Source organism: Aptenodytes patagonicus, chromosome 2 (genome assembly GCF_965638725.1).
Source record: "Aptenodytes patagonicus chromosome 2, bAptPat1.pri.cur, whole genome shotgun sequence".
Taxonomy (NCBI): Eukaryota; Metazoa; Chordata; class Aves; order Sphenisciformes; family Spheniscidae; genus Aptenodytes; species Aptenodytes patagonicus.
The window spans coordinates 62,625,323-62,645,533 of NC_134950.1; the positions used below are offsets into that span (position 1 = coordinate 62,625,323).

At 38.9% G+C, this 20,211-nt stretch overlaps 1 protein-coding gene across 1 annotated transcript; it reads right to left on the bottom strand.

Annotated features, from left to right (window-relative positions):
- Positions 1–4,072: 4,072 nt before the first annotated feature.
- On the bottom strand, positions 4,073–19,448 carry LOC143156483 (protein-glutamine gamma-glutamyltransferase 5-like). The gene is made up of 13 exons (XM_076330054.1): positions 19,260–19,448; positions 16,701–16,880; positions 16,178–16,420; positions 15,090–15,208; positions 14,451–14,579; positions 14,035–14,212; positions 12,988–13,120; positions 11,860–11,963; positions 11,512–11,754; positions 9,808–10,134; positions 8,750–8,907; positions 8,259–8,392; positions 4,073–7,288 (listed from the first exon to the last, which is right to left on the bottom strand). Exons 1-13 carry the CDS (start codon positions 19,420–19,422, stop codon positions 5,608–5,610), a joined length of 3,792 nt encoding a protein of 1,263 aa, XP_076186169.1. The 5' UTR covers positions 19,423–19,448; the 3' UTR covers positions 4,073–5,607.
- Between the last annotated feature and the right edge of the window lie 763 nt (positions 19,449–20,211).

The window sequence follows — 20,211 nt, forward strand, 5'->3', positions numbered from 1 at the left end:
ACAATAAAGAGTAGATAAAATACAAATGATGAAAACTATTTCCAAACTTTGTGGATATGCTTACGTTATATGCATTCTGACTACCTCAAGGATTAGACCACTAAGGGAATTTAGGCTGGAAGTACCTAGCTTCTGGACCTTGATTTGGCTTAAGAGTAATAAGGAGCACCAGGATCAATCCAGCTTTGACTGGGACAAAATTCTATACATATTGGGGCACAAATCTCAAGATTTTAAACCTCAAGATTTTGAAGAGAAAAGTAAGGCTCCTGCAGGGCTTGGATGTTACCAGGATTAAGCAGTATCCATCACAAAATTTTCAGAATTTTAATTTTGGGCATTCAGTGCCTAATTTTTGCCTTATGTATCAGATAACCCTTCTACATCTTATTTCTATTTGATCCATAGTCTTTGAATAAACTTCATACCTAGTTTTATAGGAGCATATGAAGTTTCACTGTGAAGTTACTATAGACCAGATCTCAGTGAATCCTGTTTATCATTCTTTCTGCATTGATATTGTCCTTGGCAAATGGCCTCAGTCAGTCATACAGAAAAGTGCACGTTAGTATTTGGCTAATGTGCAGTTGGGACTCCTAACGACTCATGATATTACATAATTGACTGAGATCACCTAAAGGAAAGAAACAAGATCATTACAAAAACCTCAGTATTCTCTCTGTCTTATAATGTTTGTGCTGCAAGGACAGTATTCCTTATTAGAGACTCTGAAATGTCTATTGAAGGCTGTTGTAGCAATTTTGATGATATTTGCATTTGAGCAGTCTTCAGCTATTCTAATTGTTCCACCTGCGTGGAAAAGGGATGAAGGCCAGAAAAGGTCAAAATGAAATTAAGGGTAAGCAAAAATTAGAAGATGAAGATGCTACATTTAGCTTAGCCAGAATTATAGAGTATTTTTAGGTCAGGGTTAATATCCACTGTCTGAGCTCTATACCCAGAAACTGCTGTAGATGATGGATTAGGTTTGCTGGTATATTTTAATATATTGGAGCAGCAAGGATTCCTGGTAATATTTATCTCAAACATCAACATTTCTCTATTTCTAATTAATCTAAAGCTAACTTGACATACTGTCATAGCTTTAATAAAATTTGAGGTTTGATATTCAGAAAGAGGGATCAGAGAACACCAGAATCACAGAAGAGATTTTCTAAAAGTAAATGGTGTATAGTGGTGACATTTCTTTACACGGTAAAGATTTTCCCTACTTTACATATAACTCCCGGTTTTCTAGATATTATTTCATTTTATTAATTTTTGCAACCAATTCATGCATATCAATGAATGGTCTTTATCCAAACCCTGTAGCACTGATAGATAGCCTGCACTAAACATGCCTCGTGGAGAAAACACACATGCAGTTCAGATGTATGATGGCTGGAAGTGAACATACAAAAAAGTAGAGGTTGCTCAAATAGCTAATGCAGCATCAATGGCAACTTTTCTCAGGAGAGAAGAACAGGAAAAAAAATATGGTTAGTTGAAAAGTTAAACAGGTGTGGCCAGTTAGTATATCTGAAACAAATAGATTTAAAATCCAAATTAATGTGGTAGCAGACTTAATTATTACTATAAACAAGCAACAGAATAGTAATGAGGGCTCAGCTGTGCACGTACACTGTATTTGATCCTTGGGCCGGGAACACTTTCTGTTTTCAGTCTCCTGCACAAAACTTTTATTCTGGTGTTAGTCAGAGAGTCAGAAAATTACCCAGTACAGATGAGCAGATGTGCACATAACATACCTCGCAGTTCAAAGAGAAAGAATGTAAAAGCTGGAACAAGATCATCCAGGAAGAATATACAAAGGCGTGGAAGAAATTCCTCCCATCTAAGACATCAAAAGGAAGAAAGAGCTGGGATGCCTGTAAAATACTTGAATAGGATTTCCTTCTACAAATATAGACTTTCCCTTATAAAAACACTTCTGCAAATGCAGTATGAAGAAATGGAGTTTTGAAAATTCAGATATAATGGAAATGTACAACAGATGACATAAAATTGCTGCATAACAAAAAAAGAAATCCTTGTTGTCTTTTGCATTTTGAATATTTTCATATGTTTTCCTGGTCAGCCTATTTCATTTCTTTATTTTTATACACTTCATAGCACGTTCCAAAAGATTTTGTTTGGTTTTAACACTAAGTAAAATGAACATAGTTTCCCTAATTTAATCTTCTTGTCTGATACAATATATCAAATTTAATGTAGCTTTATAACTAATGCTTGGTAGGAAATTGGTTCATTGAGTTACACATTTCAATATTTTTCTTGCAGGTAATGGAATATATAAAAATAAATCACATTTCACTCAGGCATTTTATGGTACGTCACCAGCAAATGTCCAAAGAAGCACAAACCTCAAGCATTTAAAGTTTAAAACAGTTAACTTGCAGCTAAATCTTCATAACTTCTCATCTAAAAAAAGATTTGTAACGGTCTAATGAACTGTTAGGGATGAGAACTGAAAATTATCACATACTAGGTTCTTCTTCATCTTTAAAAGAAATACAACCTTATTTTAGTTGCACACAAAAATAAATGCCAGTACTCCCATTTATTATGTTAAATCATAGAAAGGGTAACTATAATAATGCATGAGAAATTGCCTTTTTTCACCTTCACTGGCCTAGAAACAAGTTAATATATTTCCCTCACTTAAATAAAATACATGTCTAAACGTAGATTAAAATTAGAAATGTATTCCTGAACACATAAATATGATAGTACTGTATTCAACACCTGATGATAACAACTGTCATGTTTGAGTTGGCCTCCCATTCTCTAAAATAGACTTCTTTATGTATCACACCTCATTACAGAATACTGTTAATCTTCAATGTGTTAAATACACTAGGCAAAAAGAAACATTTAATTTCTTGGGGGTTCTACTTCAAGAAATTGCATTTGAGACAGCCAAACATGTCAGTTTTGGGAAAAAAAAACAAAACAAAACGAAACACGAACAAACCAACCCACAACAAAACAAAACAGAACAGAAATTTTGTGGAAATTTAAACCATGCCTCCCGTGATAGGAGATACCTTATAAAACATCGGTTGGAGCCTTTCACTCATGAACATTTAAGGAAGAGATAATTTAAATCCTGTTGTTTGGTGTGGTTTTTTGTTGTTATTCATTTTGTTTTGTTTTTTTTTAATTTAGGGTTCCCCCCTCCCAAATGAATATGAGGCTGTAAAATGGACTTTGCTAGGAGACTACAACCTACTGTCTGTTATTACTAGGATGTACGCGACAACAACTCACTCAAGATAATTTCTTTAGTATTAGAATAATTTTGAACTTTAAAGGATTTCTGTTATCCTCTATGGCTCTAATTATAATGTACTTGTTACAGTTTTAAAAAGCAATGTGTATTCAGCATATACGGCAAGAAGAGTGGGGAGTAAAGTTTGCACACGCTCTTGACAACTCCAGTGACATTAATAGGTTGGGACCAAATCTTTGGAGTTTCTGAAATATGGAATCAGGCTCCTTCTCAGAAATGAGGAAAATCAGAGAAGTCAAACCACTACTGGGAAAAGAAATCTGAAATGTTACTTGGTAATGATGTAGGTGCCACATACTATTAACACTTTCTCAAAAAAACCCACATTTTTTCTTAAGTAGATAGTGTTGGTATCTTTTGTATCTCTTCCTCTGCCACCCAAAGATTTGTTCATTTTGGCATTTCTGTGGATTGCGAGTTTTGCAGGCCATGAAAGCAAAGGAAAAACTCATGCAGCATCTGCAAGTGGAAAGCTTTATTGTGAGCAAAGAGGATGGCTGAATTTTTCCTCTAATACCAAACTGAGTATTTCAGGTATAGTAGGAAATCTATAGATTTCCCTTAACTTCAGATCTTGTTTTGAAACCTTGGTTTCAGACTTTAGGGAAGGGAAGAGAATATAACAGAAACAGATATGGAGTGGAAGGAAGATTTCACATTCCAGTGCATCTGGAGAGACTTATTCCCCACTTTTGAAGAGGTATTACAAAAAGAAAAAAAAAAACACAAAACACCCAAACCACAAACCCAAAACAACAGAATTACAGGTGTTTTTTAAATTTCTATTTTTATTGTCAGTCTGGCAAAGAAATTCTCAGCAAATACGTAACAGAGACTATAGAAACTGCGTAAAAAACAAGTCACTGAGTTATGACCACTCTACTACAATATGCAGGCAAATATTTTTTCTACCATACTTAGAATTACTACGCAGTTGATAGTGTTAGCATGTTCATAGCTACCATCTGACACCACACCTTTTCAAAATCCCCGGAAGGTTACTTAATCTCATCACAGAGCATAGGGGTGTGAACTACAGTGATACTACTGAAATACTATTGCTACATGACTGAAGATTCTGCAGCACCAGCAAAATTCTCTTACCACAAAACCCCACTAACATTTGCTACTAAAAATAATGGAACACTAGAGGAAAATAATGGAGGGATGGGAGGTGTTGTCAGTAAATCCCAAATTCTTGTGAACAAATCCAAAATTTGGGGACAGTTCCATTATGACAACATATGATTTTGATTCCTAAAACACTGGGAGAATGTTAGCATTGAAACAGTACCAATTATCTGAAGAAGACATAATACATTTTCATTCACTTTCTTAACCTTTCAGTTGGGAGGGCTGAGCGGTGGAAAGAAAGGATAACGTCATACTTCCTTCTCTACTGCAGGTCTGGTGACAGAAGTTTCCTAGCTATATTGAATCAAAAAAGCACAGCCTTGGAATTAGAGCTTTTCCCATGAACCTAAATGCATGCAATATAGATGAGTAAATTTTTTGAATATGCTACATGAAAAACATGCAGTTGTGAAAGCCAGTAAATTGATATTAATCGTTCATTGAGTTTTGCAGTCTTTCTAATCTGACCTTTGGATTTCTGATACTGGAACTGTAATACGTCAAGAGTAGTAATATTAAATTTATTGTAATCGCCTTTTTTTTTTTTTTTTAAACTCTTCAGTTGATTTGTAACGATTTAGTTACTCCATGACCCCCACAGTTTTCATTGCCTCATAACTAAGGAAATATGAGTGCATGCAGGACTGACTTGAGCCACAACAATACCGGGACTCAGGGGCCCAATGTCTGTTAGGCAAGATGTAAGGCAGGTCTGCTGCCACCTCTTTGCAGCGTCCCAAGGACAGCACATTTCATGCAGGGGGAGAGATTTGCTACGAGTATTGTGGCCCAGGGAGATCTGAGAAATAGGCGTTGCAAGAAATCAAGAGAAGAGAGAATGAAAGCACATAATTTATAAAACAGTTTGACTGAGCAAGTAAGTCCAATTACCTGCACTGTGCAACTATTGTCATGATGGCTCCATGGGGAGCACGTTCATTTGTCACTTCCACCGTACCGTATCTCAAGACATGCGAGTGTTACATCAAATGCATCCCTCAGCAGTCGGCTAGCAGCCTGCTTTCTGGCACATCTCAAATGTGTGGATAAATACTCAGGACTACGCACGCTGCTCTCCATCACTCTATTTCTAACCCCTTTCAGTGTCTGCACATGGGCTTTAATTCACTGGCTTTGGCTTTTCACCAGGTTACTCTCCATTACAGGTATTTGCGTTTGAAGTAGGTGAGAGTGCTCCTCCCGGGGCTCCAGGGTGTGAGGGACCCTGCACGGGGCAGGGTGCTGCCGGAGGGGCGTGACCCAGAGCGGGACAGGGTGGCATAGGCAGAGGGAGAGGTGGAACGGGGTAGGGTGGTGTAGGCAGAGCGGGACAAGGTGTTGTAGGAGGAGCGGGACAAGGAGCTGTACGGAGGGCGCGTGAGCATGCCATAGGCAGTGCGGGACAAGGGGGAGTAGCCTGAGCGCCCTGCAGGGCTCCACGCTGAGCGGGAGGCAGTAGCCCATGTGGAGTGGGAGCCGGAGCGAGTGGTGGTGTCGCAGGAGGGGCCCCACTGAGGCCCACACACCGAGCGAGACCCTGGGGTGCCCGTGACACGGGAGACCGAGCGAGAGGTGGGGGCACAGAGGGAGCGGGCTGTGGCAGCTGCCAGGGGGTGTGGGGCTGGGGGGCACGGGAGGCAGGCTGCCGACGAGTCCTCGGCGCGAGCGGTGGGCGAGCTGGAGGGGCGGGCCCCCGCGGTCCCCAGCGAGACAGAGGTGGGGGAGCAGAGCGAGTGGGCCGCAGGGGGTCCCACGGGGCGGGGGGCCGGGGAGCACAGCGAGTGGGCTGCCGGGGGTCCCACGGGGCGGGGGGCCGGAGCCGGGGCACTCCCTATCTGCAGCCCTGCTGGGGTGGCGCTACGGGTGGCAGAGTGGGGCACCGGGGAAGCCGCTGGGCAGGGGCTTGGGGAACACACACCGTGGGCTACCGTGGTGCTCAGGGGTTGGGAGGGCAGGGTGGCCATTGGGCCACATGGAGGCTGGGTGGTGGTAGAAGGCGCAGAGCCGCAGACAACATGCGAGATGGAGGCAGCAGGCACTGAAAGGGGAGCTGGTGGTGGCATTGGACTGCCAACAGCGTGGGCTACCGGAGAGCACACAGGGTGGGATGGTGGAGCAGACGTGTGGGTAGGGACTGCCTGGGTTGCCGTAGTGGGACTGGAGCCAGCCATGAAGTGGGTCAGCAGGGCACTCACCGCATTATTCGCAGGGACAGAGACAGAGTAGGACATTGGCCCCCCCCCACCTCCAGGCTGGTGCACAGGAGCAGGACCCGTCTCAAACATCACGTGAGGCATAGGGGGGCACATGGGGTTGGATGTTGGGGCAGGCATGGAGCCGTACATGGACGGAGGCATCGGGGCGCACGTAGCAGGAGGCACGGTCTCACATATGACACGGAAGCCAGGATCACATCCCAGGTCAAAACCAGTATTGACGCTTGGATTGAAGCCTTGGTTGCAGATGGAGTTGCATAAGGGATGGCCCGCAGGGAGGTACACGAAGTCGTACACAGGCTGGCCCCCTGCACTGCAGTTTGGGTTGCACACCGGTATACATATATATTCACACATGGAGTTGAACGCAGGGTCTGCCACGGGTACAGGCCCAGAGCTGTTCACGGGGAGGGAGCCATTCTCACACACTGGGAGTGACCCGTTCTGGCTGACGGGCAGGGTGCCGTTCTGCCCTGCAGGGCAACACACTTCGGCCTTGGTGCATCCCTTGCAGTAGGCAAACTTGTGGCATCCGAAGTTGGCCAGGAGCCGGTGGCTGCCAAGCCTGTAAGGTGTGAACTCCACAATGGTCCGTGCCTGTTGGTTGGATGCCAGCGTTCCCAAACTGGACCAAGAGAAGGAAAAGAATTAGGACCATGGGTAGCTCAGAGACTTGAAGCGGCACAAGATGAGCGCACACGATTAAGTTTGATTTGCTATGACATGTTTTCAGAGAAAAACTGCTATGGCAACTTTGTTATTCTTGCCTTCCTCCAAAAAAACACATTCTGTGTTGTGAAAAGCATGGTAACAACTTCTGTCCCAAAAGATCTGGAAAACTCCCATAGTCAGTTCTGTAATTGGAACTGGAAACTCATTCATGATCCTCTCTTGAATTCTTCAAAAAATGTAACACCCTTCTGCCTCAAAGATGTATTTACTGCTTCCCATTTCCAGTAGTCTAAGTTGGATTGGGCAGCTTTGTGGAATCAAGTTCATTATTATTCAGCGAGAACAATTCCTAATAGCTTCCCCTCAAAACTAGTCATATTTCTGTCAGTTCTCCTTGTCATGAAGAACAGCAATGCATATTAATGAACAGCCACTTTTCCTAGGATATTATAGCATCCTGGAAGTTTCCAGCTTCCTGTGATTAACGTGTTATGAGCTTAGAATGCATATTGCTATTTCTTACTGTCGTTTTCTAATTGTTCATGTATGTGGTGCCAGTTCATGAATATTTAGAGGAATTCTATTATAAACTCAATAGGATTATAAGGTATAGGGGACCCAGCTAGAATTTCTTGTAAAGAAAAGAGTGCATTCCCTTTCAGACAGAAATTTGAAACACACACTTAAATTAAATCTTGAGAAAAATTAAGCAGCAGCATATCTTGCCAGCTTTAAATGATCCATCAGTTTCAAGAGGAGTGAGGCTTTTAATGAAGTCTCAAAGTAATAAGGGGCAAAAAGTCCTGTTCAGGTCCTAAACACCAAAAATATCAGAACTATTGTCTTCCTCAAAACCTGCTCTGATCTAGCACACCTTAGTCAGCCCCCAATATTATCCCCATTTAAATAATTGATGATCTTACTCAATGGTCATCGGCTCTTTGAATAAACCACAGCCTTCTAACGTCATTACGCAGTTCTTCATATCTTCCTGGAGAGGATTGCAGAAGGAGATCTCTGCAGTACATGGTACTTTCAGCCTCGGCTGGCTCAGTAGCTAGTCAGAAAATAAACAAACACATTTTATGTTTTGTAACCCTTACAAAATTAACAATGAAGTAAATAAACATAAGAAAAAAAAATTAAAAAAGGATTATTCATACACGTTTCTTTCTGATTTACTTCTGTGATCTTTATACATCACTCTAGTTAAGAGTTATGTCAAATGTTATACATTTAAAATCACACTGATCTTGCTAAACTAAAAAAAAAAAAACAAAAAAAAACCCACCACACAATAAAAAGAAAAGAAAAAAAGAATTTCAAGTTTATCGGCATTGTACCTAGGAAGTGGCCAACAGGAGTCCCTAAGTCTGTTCCTTAGATCACAAATCCCATAATTAAAGTTCTTTACCTTTACAATAACAGGTGGCCTGTTGATCACAATATCCCTGCTCACCATCAGAACTTCTCCACACTCTGGGTCTGAGACAGCAACTACTTTCATAATGTTGTGATCACAGAGATAAGGTCCATATTGACTATATGATATACACAGTGGAATTTTTTTCACTGTAAAACAAATGTATTTTAATTATTTTTTTCTGATTTTTTGGCTAATATTTCCACTTTCCTTCCTCCTAAAGTTTAACTGGCATTTACAATCGCTTAATTAAATATTAAGTTATCACAGCATCTTTGAAAACAGACATGATTTTTCCTGGCTTAGGGTGATACATTGCTACTTTCAACAAACAGCTTCATAGTTTCCAGTTAATATAACTATATCAGTGCATTTACAAGGAGGTTGGTGTATTATTATTATTATTATTATTATTATTATTATTATTAAAAAATTTGGAAACTTTCATTCCAGTGTAATTCGTAAAGCAATAATTCAAATATAGGCAAATTAAAGCTTTGTAAAACAGAATGTTAATATCAGGTATGAAATTTTGTCTGATAATGAAGTTTTAATTAAAGGGATTAACCATGAAAACAAGTGTTTATGTTCTGATACATCTTTGCACTTCCCAGCATATGGTGTATCTAGAAATAATTACTTTAGTGCTCAAAACAAGTGTTTTACACTGGCTAATGTAAAACATTACATTCCTTCTGGCCAAAGGAAACAAATTGCTTTTCTGATAGACAGCTGCAACTTTATCTTTGTATTGAATATAGAATCCAGAATTGAACTTTTAGCGGAAACAAGTTTTTAAATGATCATAAGAATCTCTAAGGCTTGAGAAATTAAAGAAAGACTACGATTTACCTGTCACTATACATGCAGTATTGACATTGTGTTGATTTTTGAGTAATCACCCTAAAGTGAATTCAGCTATCAATATTTAACATTGTATTCATTTCACTTCCCACCACTATTAGGAAGTCTCCACTAATCCTAAAAAACAAACTATCTCCTGAAAAGAACAGTGGACAAAAGGGTATTAGACAAATTCACCTTCTTACCTTCCCTTGGACCCAATGTGACATTCACAGTGTCTTTCCAAAATTGATCCATTGGGCAACCACTGTAGGTTATTATTTGTGCGCACAAATTAAACCTCAGGTTTTTGTTTTCACTATGCAAATTTTCAAGCAGCCAGTGCAGTTGGACATCTTCACCATACATTGGGCAGTTAGCCATCTTTAACCTCATGTTAATACCAGAGTCACTCAAAAATGGGTTTTTCAGAGATGATAACTCTCTCTCAATATGACAGTTGGAAGCATTGCAGTACCCTGGGTGAATTCTTCTGTAAGCCCGGTAATAGGCTTCTTTGTTTTTCACAGAACCTGTTGAAGAAGATACATGAAAATGAATTTGCTGGAAGCACAAAAAGTCATATTTACCCAAATAATAAAGATAATTAAATTTCTTCCTCATCCTTCCTGAAACCTCATGTAGTGACTGGGTGTAGAACAAATCCACCAGATAATGAAACACAAGATACGGTAGTCTGAATGCATATAAGAAAATAAATATCTCAGAAAAACATTCAAAAAATTTATTTGACTTTTATTAGTTAAATTTAAAAATGTTCATGTAAATCTCAAAATGTATAGTTAGTGCAAAACTCAAAATATAACTCTTTATAAGGGTTAGGGTGAATATGAAATGCTACCATGTCTCTCAAAAGGCAAAATACACCATTCAAACAAAGAAACTATCAGTTGTTTTCTTTTTTGTTCCTGCTCAAAAAAAAAAAACAAAAAACCCCAGAGCTTGCGGTTTTACAATCAACTGTGATCCACTCTTCATTCCTTTGGGCAATTTTGCTGGTTGAACTCCTCCCTACTACTGGAAGATGAAAATCAGTAATCAGTAGCTCAAAGTAAGAACAACAAAATATCCTAATAATACATGAATTTAGTAAGTAAGCATATTTTCTGACAGACCTGGTACAAGAAACAAGAAGTAAGAAGTTAATCCTGGGTTTAAAAGAATATAGGGTTTTTTAGATTAACTGAAGTCTGCTAATATTTTAAACGACTGTACAGGGGAGACCAAAACATGTACATACTAATAGTGGTATTAAAAGGGCTGGAAGGCATGTCCTGTGAGGAGTGGCTAAGGACTTTGGGTTTGTCTAGTTTGGAGAAGAGGAGGCTGAAGGGCGACCTCACTGCTCTCTACAGCTTCCTGAGGAGGGGAAGTGGAGAGGGAGGTGCTGATCTCTTTTCCCTGGGATCCAGTGATAGGACGCGTGGGAATGGTTCAAAGCTGCACCAGGGGAGGTTTAGACTGGACATTTCTTTACCGAGAGGGTGGTCAAACACTGGAACAGGCTTCCTAGAGAGGTGGTCGATGCCCCAAGCCTGTCAGTGTTTAAGAGACATTTGGACAATGCCCTTAATAACATGCTTTAACTTTTTGTCAGCCCTGAAGTGGTCAGGCAGTTGGACTAGATGATCATTGTAGGTCCTTTCCAACTGAAATATCCTATCCTGTCCTAAATGGATGTAATTACGGTGTGTTTTCTTTGAATCATCTAAATATGTTTAGAAGTTCAAGAATCAAGATCTTTGAACAGAAAGGCATCTTCCTCTTTCTCAAAAAAAGACAACTTCAGGTTGTTCTACTCATTTTAACACAGGACAGATTACACTGATAATCTTATATGATTAGCATTTAAAATTTCCTCTAACCCATTTAATGACTTTTCATCATACCTAGTTCATACTTGTAAGCCCCAGTGATATCTTCGAATTGCTCACTACCCACACTCTTGGTGATTAGATGTTGTCCACATGGCCAAGCGTCACAGAAAAATTTTGTTTTTTTGGTATTATTTTGGGAAAGCCAGCCAACATAGTTTGAATTTACTCGAGAAAACATATGATGACCATCATAGTCCAAGTCCAGTTCCCCTTCTCTGATGCTTCGAACCCATGTAGGACCGCTGCAAGCTGAACCTAAGCCAGACAACAAAAATGTTATAATAGGTTATAACCTGAGTAGTAGAGAAACTCAGCAACATAAGCTGAGGAAAACAATTACGGTTTTAGTAAACTTGTTACCTCTGCCCGTTTCCAAAGGTGTCGGATCTAAACACTGCCAATCACCACAGCATTGATTTATGTCTCTGCGAGCCATCCAAGATTCATTCCAGCAGTGATATCGCCTGTAGGGTGCAGGAATATAGGATTAAAGACACCTCTCAGATCATCAAGTTCAATGCCTTACGATGGAGGAAAACCATGCCAGAGAGAACCTTTTAATCAACTGAAGACTCTCTGTCTTAATACTGTTAATGATGTTTGGGGACAGGAGTTGTTTGTTTTGCTTTATATCACTCAGACTGGAAATTTGTTCCAGGACCCTGAAGACCTGATTGCAAAACATTCTTCCTATAGCCCTTTTTTTTAGTTGATAACATGTCAACACAGTTCTTTTGTTTAACTAGTTTATTTTCTTAACATTTTCCTCCTGGTTCTTTAGAGGAAAATCACACACTGTCTTAGTCTTCTTTTTAATGGTTTAACAAAGAATAAACCCTTAAGTCTTTTGTGCTAAAATCAAAGATCCTCATTCCCTTACTATTTCAGTTTGACCTCATCTTTTTGACATGTGAAAGGGCAGAAAATTCATTAAAAGCTCTCACAGGTAAGACTTGCACACAAACAAAATTCTGGTGCAGTGAAACTATGAATGTACAGGCCAAGGGTGAAAACGCAAAATTCTGCTATGATGAGTGATAATGTCACAGTTATATGAACATGAATTGAAAGGTTTACAAGAATGAAGCCATCCATGATAAGGAACCTCAGGAAGACAACATAATTATCAACCAAGTGATTATGACTGAAGATATACTCCTAATTTGTGATAAATTTTCCCTTCCATTTCATGAACTACTTAATGTTTTTACAGCTACTAAGATTGATGGCCTTATTCTTTCAACTGAGAAGTATAAGCAGGTAGCATCGATTCTCACAAGTGTTGTTTTTTTTTTTCTTTTTTTTTTGAAAATGTAGATTGAGCAGACTGCCTCTTCAGTAACTTCATGTTTTTGAAATGCATTATTAGGAAACTGAACAGTCTTGCCACACCAAAGATAGATATTCACTGATCTGCTAGATTTATACTAGTCTTTCTATCATTTAATTTTTGACAAAACCAAAAGAGCTTGTTTATTTCTTATTTACCATAGCTTGTCTTTACCACACAGGTTTTTTCCAGTACAGTCAAAGATCTCATTGATACCAAGGGGATTCTCAATTGAGCATGGAAAACAGAAGTTCGTGACAACACGGCTTGGGATTCCCAAACATCTCATTACTATAAGGAAAAAAAATATTCATGAGTCATTATAAATTGTAATTAATCAAGCAAATCCTTCACTTATTATATAAATAAGTCTCCTATAGTCTACTTTGCAATTACATAAACACAATGGATAGGAGGCAATATTTGGGATGCAGTGATTCTGTCTTCAAAACTTTTTAGTGGTTGAAAAGTAGTCTGAAAAGAGCCTAGCAGAAAGGAATGGCTTGTTATTCTTCCAGTTTAAAAACAAAACAAAACAAACAAAAAAACCCCAATCTGTTATAAGTTCAGAAACAATGCACCTGATCCTGGATTAATAAAACACCTTAATTTTTTTTTGTAAACAGCGTAGACTTTCATAGATTCATCTAGGGAATATCAATTTATTTTTCTTCAATGTAGAAGCAGGTTCAGTAAATAAATGGTATGAAGTTGGAACTCAAATCTTTTGTCTGTAGAGTTTAGTTCACTATTATCTCATCCTCTGCAGTAAAAGAACATAGTAGCCTGCTGCTTTTATGTTTTGGAGGAGACATTGCTAGAGGTCTTCTTCCTGTTCATAACTTAGTGTTTTTTCTCATCCTTCAAACTTCACCCAAAGGATAAATTTTGGCTCCACGATGCTGCACTTGCTCTGTGTTTTAATAAAAGCTGAAGTATTGATAGCTGCGTGGTAAAAAGGTCACAGAAAAGACAGTATTGCTTTTCTTCTTGCTCTTCATGCTGTATAGGAAAGCAACAGGTTGATAATAAACACTATGTTAGGAGCCATGCCATATCATAACAAGAGGAAAATATTCCATTTCTTTTCTAGTAAAATGCTTATGTAATATTCTTCCAGTGGGTTTTAGGGTCAGAGGTTTTTGATCCTGGTTTTCTCTCTTCCTTTTTGGATAACTAGGTAAGGGCAGACTGAAATATCATACCTGTGCACATTACTGAAGCAAGAGACCCACAGTACCCATATCTGACAGGCCTGCATCTGCCGTTGTACCACTGCTGAAGAATAGGGACACTTCCATTCCAGGAAAATGGTTTTGTTCCTTTCAGGTAATCATTGTTTTCTGGAATCTTCATGATACTGTTAGTGGTATGGCTGCTTATCTAGAAAGAGAAAAGAAAAATAACCTTTTCAAATAGCTGACCATGTCTTCACATCGTAAGCATATCACAAAATCATCAGAGATTAGTGTTACAAGTTAGTTTTTCCTGTGAATCTGAGCACAGAAAGGATTTCCCCTGCTACTCGTACTGTGTTAGATTACAGAGCAATTTGTCCTTCTGCTATATAATGAAGCGTGACCCAATCTATTCAGAGGTGACACACCACTAGAGGTCTTACCATGTGATTTACCACCATGCTGACATGTACAGGATCATTGCGCCAACAATGGTCGCGATCAGAGCCGTGATGGTAACTCGCACCCATGTCTAGTATCTTCAAGCAGATATCCAGAATCCCATCTTCAAACTGAGGAAAGAGAAGTTAACACAGGCATCATGGTATTCTGACATTGATAAAGTTCCTTTCTTGTCAATAATCCAGTCTTTTTCATGTATACGAGCTACCCTCTCTCTTCCCCTGCCCTTTTTTTTTTTTTTTCCTTCCCTATCAAGCACAGCTTCTAGTGGTCTGCATGGTTTTGTCTATCTGCCTGAAGGAAAACCAAAGGGAAAAACATGTCATTTTTGCTTATGTTTGACCAACGGAATAATTTTCCTTCAGAAGCACAATATTCTGTTTCACCTTTTCTAAGAAAATTCTGCAGTTTCCTTAATTTTATTACAGAAAACTTCCTTCCAATTGTTTGGGCTACAGTGAGATTCTCAAACATTTTATTTTGTGCATGCATAGTCTGGACTGGACCTAAAAACCTTTCGCACTCCCTAACATAGAACGCATTTCTGAAAAAATATGGATAATGCTTCATTTATCCGTATATGGATGACATCTACTTCTAAACAAGTCTTCAAAAAGTACCTGTCCAAAGTGCCATGGTCGAGAGGTAATATGCTTGTGAACTCCTTCATACAGTATCCCATGTTCATTCAGAACATATTCTTCTCTATGGGCCTGATTGTCCATATATACAGGGTCATCTGGAAAAGGTGCAGAGATATCAGTCAGACAATATGTACATCTCTAACACTTCTGTATCTTCTGCTTCACTGGATCCCTCTTTCTTTTCCTACCTATTTTTGATTTATACTTTTAAACATGTTCAAGGGTGTGGGCTCTTTAAATATTCACAAACCATTAATTTCGACTTACAGCTAGATATTATCTTTATCAAGCCTCTCCCTGCTGTAGTACACCTGAATTACAGAGCTTGCAATTTATCTTCACACTAAGCTGTTCTAGGTGTCAAACACTGTGCACTTGTTGGGTATCTGACTTTGATCAAATCAAAAGCACAGACAATGTGAATATTTGCCATGTAATGATTTTGGCAAGGTCCTACAGGCTCCAGAATCGCTTGCTACCAGAACCAGATCTACAGAATTTAATTTGTATTTGTACTATATTATTCCATGGTGATACCACAGAATTCACAGAATCACAGAATTGTTGGGGTTGGAAGGGACTTCTGGAGGTCATCTGGTCTAAACCCCCCTGCTCAAGTAGGGACACCTGGAGCCAATTGCTCAAGACCATGTCCAGATGGCTTTTGAATGTCTTCAAAGATGGAGAATCCACAACCTCTCTGGGCAACCTGTGCCAGTGCTCAGTCACCCTCACAGTAAAAAAGTGTTTCCTGATCAGAGGAAACCTCCTGTATTTCAGTTTGTGCCCATTGCTTCTTGTCTTGTCAAGCCATTGTAAAAGTGGGGGGAAAAAATTACACTCCATCCCTACTACCATTAAGAAATCAAATCAAAACACTGGCTTGAGACAGTCTTGAACTTGGAGGAAAAGATAAAAAATGACAAAAAAAAAATCCCTCCCTGTTTCTCATTATGTCTGTGATTCCATCTGTTACTTACCAGCTAAGTAATAAATATGTTCTACGTTTTTACTCATCACCAGCGTTTTTCTTAAAACTATCTAATCATCACTAGAATTCTTACCTGCACACCAAGGGTTAAAAAGGACATAAAAATCTCCAAGACATCGCTGATATGTGTGACCACAAGAAGTGATTTGCATATTGAGAATATAACGGCCAATGCAGGCGTTGGAGGGAGGAAACACGCTGATATTGATGCATTTTGGCTGATGAATTTTGTGGGAAGCACTCCAGCAGGTTTGATCTAGACATCTGCCCATTGGGAAGGTACATTTCGTCTCATTTGATTCGCAGGGTCTGAGGCCTTTTCAGGAAAATAAATACAACTTCAGTCAGATTAAACAAAGCACATGTAAAAGGCAAGTAATTTGCTTAGCCATTATTTGCAATGCAAAGCTCCCAAGGGTGGATTTCTTTTTTCACTTGTCACTTCTGTAGCAGAGTGAGAAAACTTTACATGTGTGAAGGTAGTCTCTTCACACAGAAGATGAATGAGTAGATACTAATTGTCACTGAAGACTATGGGAAATACTACTTACCAGCAAAGGACTGGGAAAGACTACACAGAGTTTGGGAGTGGCTACCTGTCTCCACGGTGAAAACGGCCTGGTCCACGGAGTCATCCCATTCCCGATTTTGGAAGCGAGCATAAAAGCTGAAGGCTTGCCCTCTCCTTATTATTTGTCTGTCAGTTCCGAAGAAATGGGTATTATGAATTTGGCAGTTGGAAGGACAATTTAGGTCAACTTCTCCCAGCTCAATGACTGCAGGAGGGAGAAAGGAACACAAAGGAAAAAACAGATAATCGAGTTCCCATCATTGGCTGAGGTCAAGATTACATGAAAGAGGAGATAATGATGAAAGACAGAGATAACTGTTTTGAAAAATTCATTCAAGAGTTTGTTCAAAATTCAGCAACACTGAGATTGAGACATACATCCATAAAAGTATCCTTACAAGTTCACCACTTCCCTAGCTTGCAGGTGGAAACTTATATAATGCTTTGATTTATAAAGCTGTGCTACAAGTTTCACATCTTTCATATAGTGCCTTCTGGCTTTATAAATACCTGATGCTGAGGGACGATATTAGTATCTCTACTTGAAAAATTGATTTTGCGTTGTAATATTCTCTTCACATTAAACACGCTGTCTACAGACAGTTACTTTTCAACCACAGCTAGACAGCAAACGTTTTGCACATGCTATCAGTTGAGAGTTGTTTTTTATACAAGTAATAAAATAATAAAGTAAATTGAATAAATAAAAGATTTGATAACAAATGTAGGTGTTTGAAAGCTTAAGTGACACTCAAATGAGTTATGAAAAAAATAGATACGAATAAATGTCCCCCTCAAATTGTAAATACTGTTAAATACTCATGCAAATGTCTCAGTCTGCATTTCCCAAAGTCAAAAGGTTTGCAGACATCTTTGAGAAACCTAATGGAGAAGGAAATATTCACAAATTGTGACATTTAAAAAATGCTGACAACCTATCCCAAGTGCTATGATTAGCTTGACAAAAATCTTAGCTGATCCCCCCTTAGACATCCTGCCTGGATATCAGTCATTGCATAGGGGTAATTATGATCCTGGTGCCAGAAGGATGGGTGGCAACACTCATTTTTACTTATTTGCATACAACTTTTTATTTTCAAAAGTGCTTCACTCTAATTGAAGACAATGGGAGCCACAGATTCTCAGCAGTTTTGGAAATGGGGCTTACTGAACTGCAACGTCTTGTATATTATTTTAATTCTAAAGGGTTAAGTTTGGTCCTGCTAAGCCTGCAGACAAACCAAACAATGCAACTTCTCTAACTATGTTCACACTAAGTTGAATACAGAGTTGGTATTTAGGGGAAACTAATTTTTCCCATCCAGAACCAAGGGTGTATCCACATAAAAGAAGACACATAGCTAAGCCCATGGGACCGGGACACTTTCAACACAAACCAGTGGAGCTTCCCAGGATCACATCCTGAAGTAAATCATAATTGAAATGAATTGGGAGGGGACAGTGGGTAGGAAAGGAAAAAAAAAAAAAGCATGCAGCTTTTTCTGATTTGTTTCCTTGAACCAAAATAATTTCATTTTTCATCTAACCATTTAAATTTGGTAATGAATTGGTCATTCAGCTCTTCAGCAAAGATCAGCAGATAAATGCAGACCTGGGCATTACCCATGTTAAAAACATACACACTATCAACAACAACCAAAATATATGGCAATGCATTACATCATTATTGCTCATGAACACATCATACCTGCTGACAAGAAAGAGTAACAGAATTGAACTGAAAACCTCATATCTTAATGAGAGTTGTCAACCATAACACAAAGTGTTCTGGTTGAACAGGAAGGATTAGAAGTGCTTATAGCGCACATGATGAATTCCTGTGGTCAAGAACACTGTAAGAACCTGACAGATCCTTGCCCATCCTCTGGAGGCGTTTATAAACCAAGACAATGACACTTCATCCACTCATTAATCCAGCTGAACCGGATCATCAGCGAGTTGAGATATTACATGTTTCCCAAGGAAGTTCTCTAAAGTCAGCCCACAGTTTGCTTATCAGAGTTAATTATCACAACTGGATCACAAAGGAGCTAACAATTGCCTTCTTAAACAAAGGCAGCTCAGAGAAAATACTAAAGGCTAATCAATTTCACACCTCTTACGGGTTTTCTCTCCCTGGTAGAAACCCGACCTTCAATACCAGTCACTGGGTTTTCTCTATCAATTCACATTTTTCCTTCATTCCAGAGAGAATGCTTCAGGTATCCATTGTGAAATAATTGCTTCTAGCATGAGAATACTGAAAACTAGTACTTTGCAGTTTATACTGGAAATAAAATGCATTCTTTTCAGTGCTCTTTCTTATTCTCAGAATTGGCTGTTGTTTCACCAATTCTTCTCCATAGCTCTCTTTTTCCTTTATAAAAGGAAAGTTTTTTTCAAAAGTTGTTTTTTTTTTTCTTTCTCACTAAGTCCACAAATAAAATCTAAACCATAGAAATAATCCCTAGACTTGATTCCACACAGCAATATGTACAATTTTTTTTTGTCTTTACACCTGACCGTTTAATTATTTCTGCTTTCAGTACTGAGTCAAATGATAGTAAACTTTCAAGACACTCACCTTCCATTTTTCTTCTACATGTACTAGTATCTGAAGCACAGTACTGGTGGAGGTACCTGCTCCTCAGCAAGATGCACTGCAAGGTCTGGCTGATCTCCTCTGTGAACCAACCTAATTTCCTCTCAGTAACATTTATATTCGGAACTAAAAGGCTGTCACACATATTGCATCAACAAAATACCAGTTTACAAAGAAGCCCCACCCATGTGTCTACTGATGCTCATAAATGATTCATTTTAACTTCCAGCATTATTAGGGAGAGTCCTGCAGCTGAAGGGAGGGAGAGATCTTGGTACCTCACTATAGCATAGTACTCTCAACGTCCCACATCTTGCCATGTCTCAAAATTTTTTTAAGACCAGGATGAATCTAAACACATTTCAGTGTAAGCCATTATTTTTAGCCATTTAAAGTTCCCATAAATCCCAGCACCTACTGTTCCCTTCTGGCTAGACATCTTCAATCACCTATAGGAAAACAACAAGAACACTAGACTTAACCTGAATTTAGACTCTCTGAATATGATCAGCAGTGGACATTTTTATTATAATATAATCAGAAATCCCAGCTTTCAGAAAGTCTGCATAGCACTCCCTCCAAGTGGAGGTCAGAGTAAAATGAACAGTTACAAACTTTCCCAGCAAAATCGTAAAATAAACGGAGGACATGCATTAAATGTTTTTGAAGTTCGCAGTAAAATTTAATCTAAAAATTAGAAAATTTATTTATACTTTGTGTGTATTTATGTTCTAGCACACAGTTTTGCGGCTTCTTAGCTTACTCCACCTCCCTTCCCCCCAAAATTATGAAAATCATTTGAGATTTTTCCAATAATTTCTGGGAACAGAAAACACGTAAATATTTTGACACAAAAATGTATTATTTTATTTAGGTTCCAGGCATATTTAAAAAAAAAAAAACAAAACACAAAACAACTACAACAGTGTTCTCT

Coding starts and splice junctions, on each gene's coding strand:
- LOC143156483 (XM_076330054.1), bottom strand. CDS start 19,422: ATGTGTGACAGCCTTTTAGTTCCGAATATAAATGTTACTGAGAGGAAA. Junction 16,421..16,700: donor CGTTTTCACCGTGGAGACAG/GTAGCCACTCCC, acceptor TTTCCTGAAAAG/GCCTCAGACCCTGCGAATCA. Junction 7,289..8,258: donor AAAGAGCCGATGACCATTGA/GTAAGATCATCA, acceptor CTCTTGGTCCAG/TTTGGGAACGCTGGCATCCA.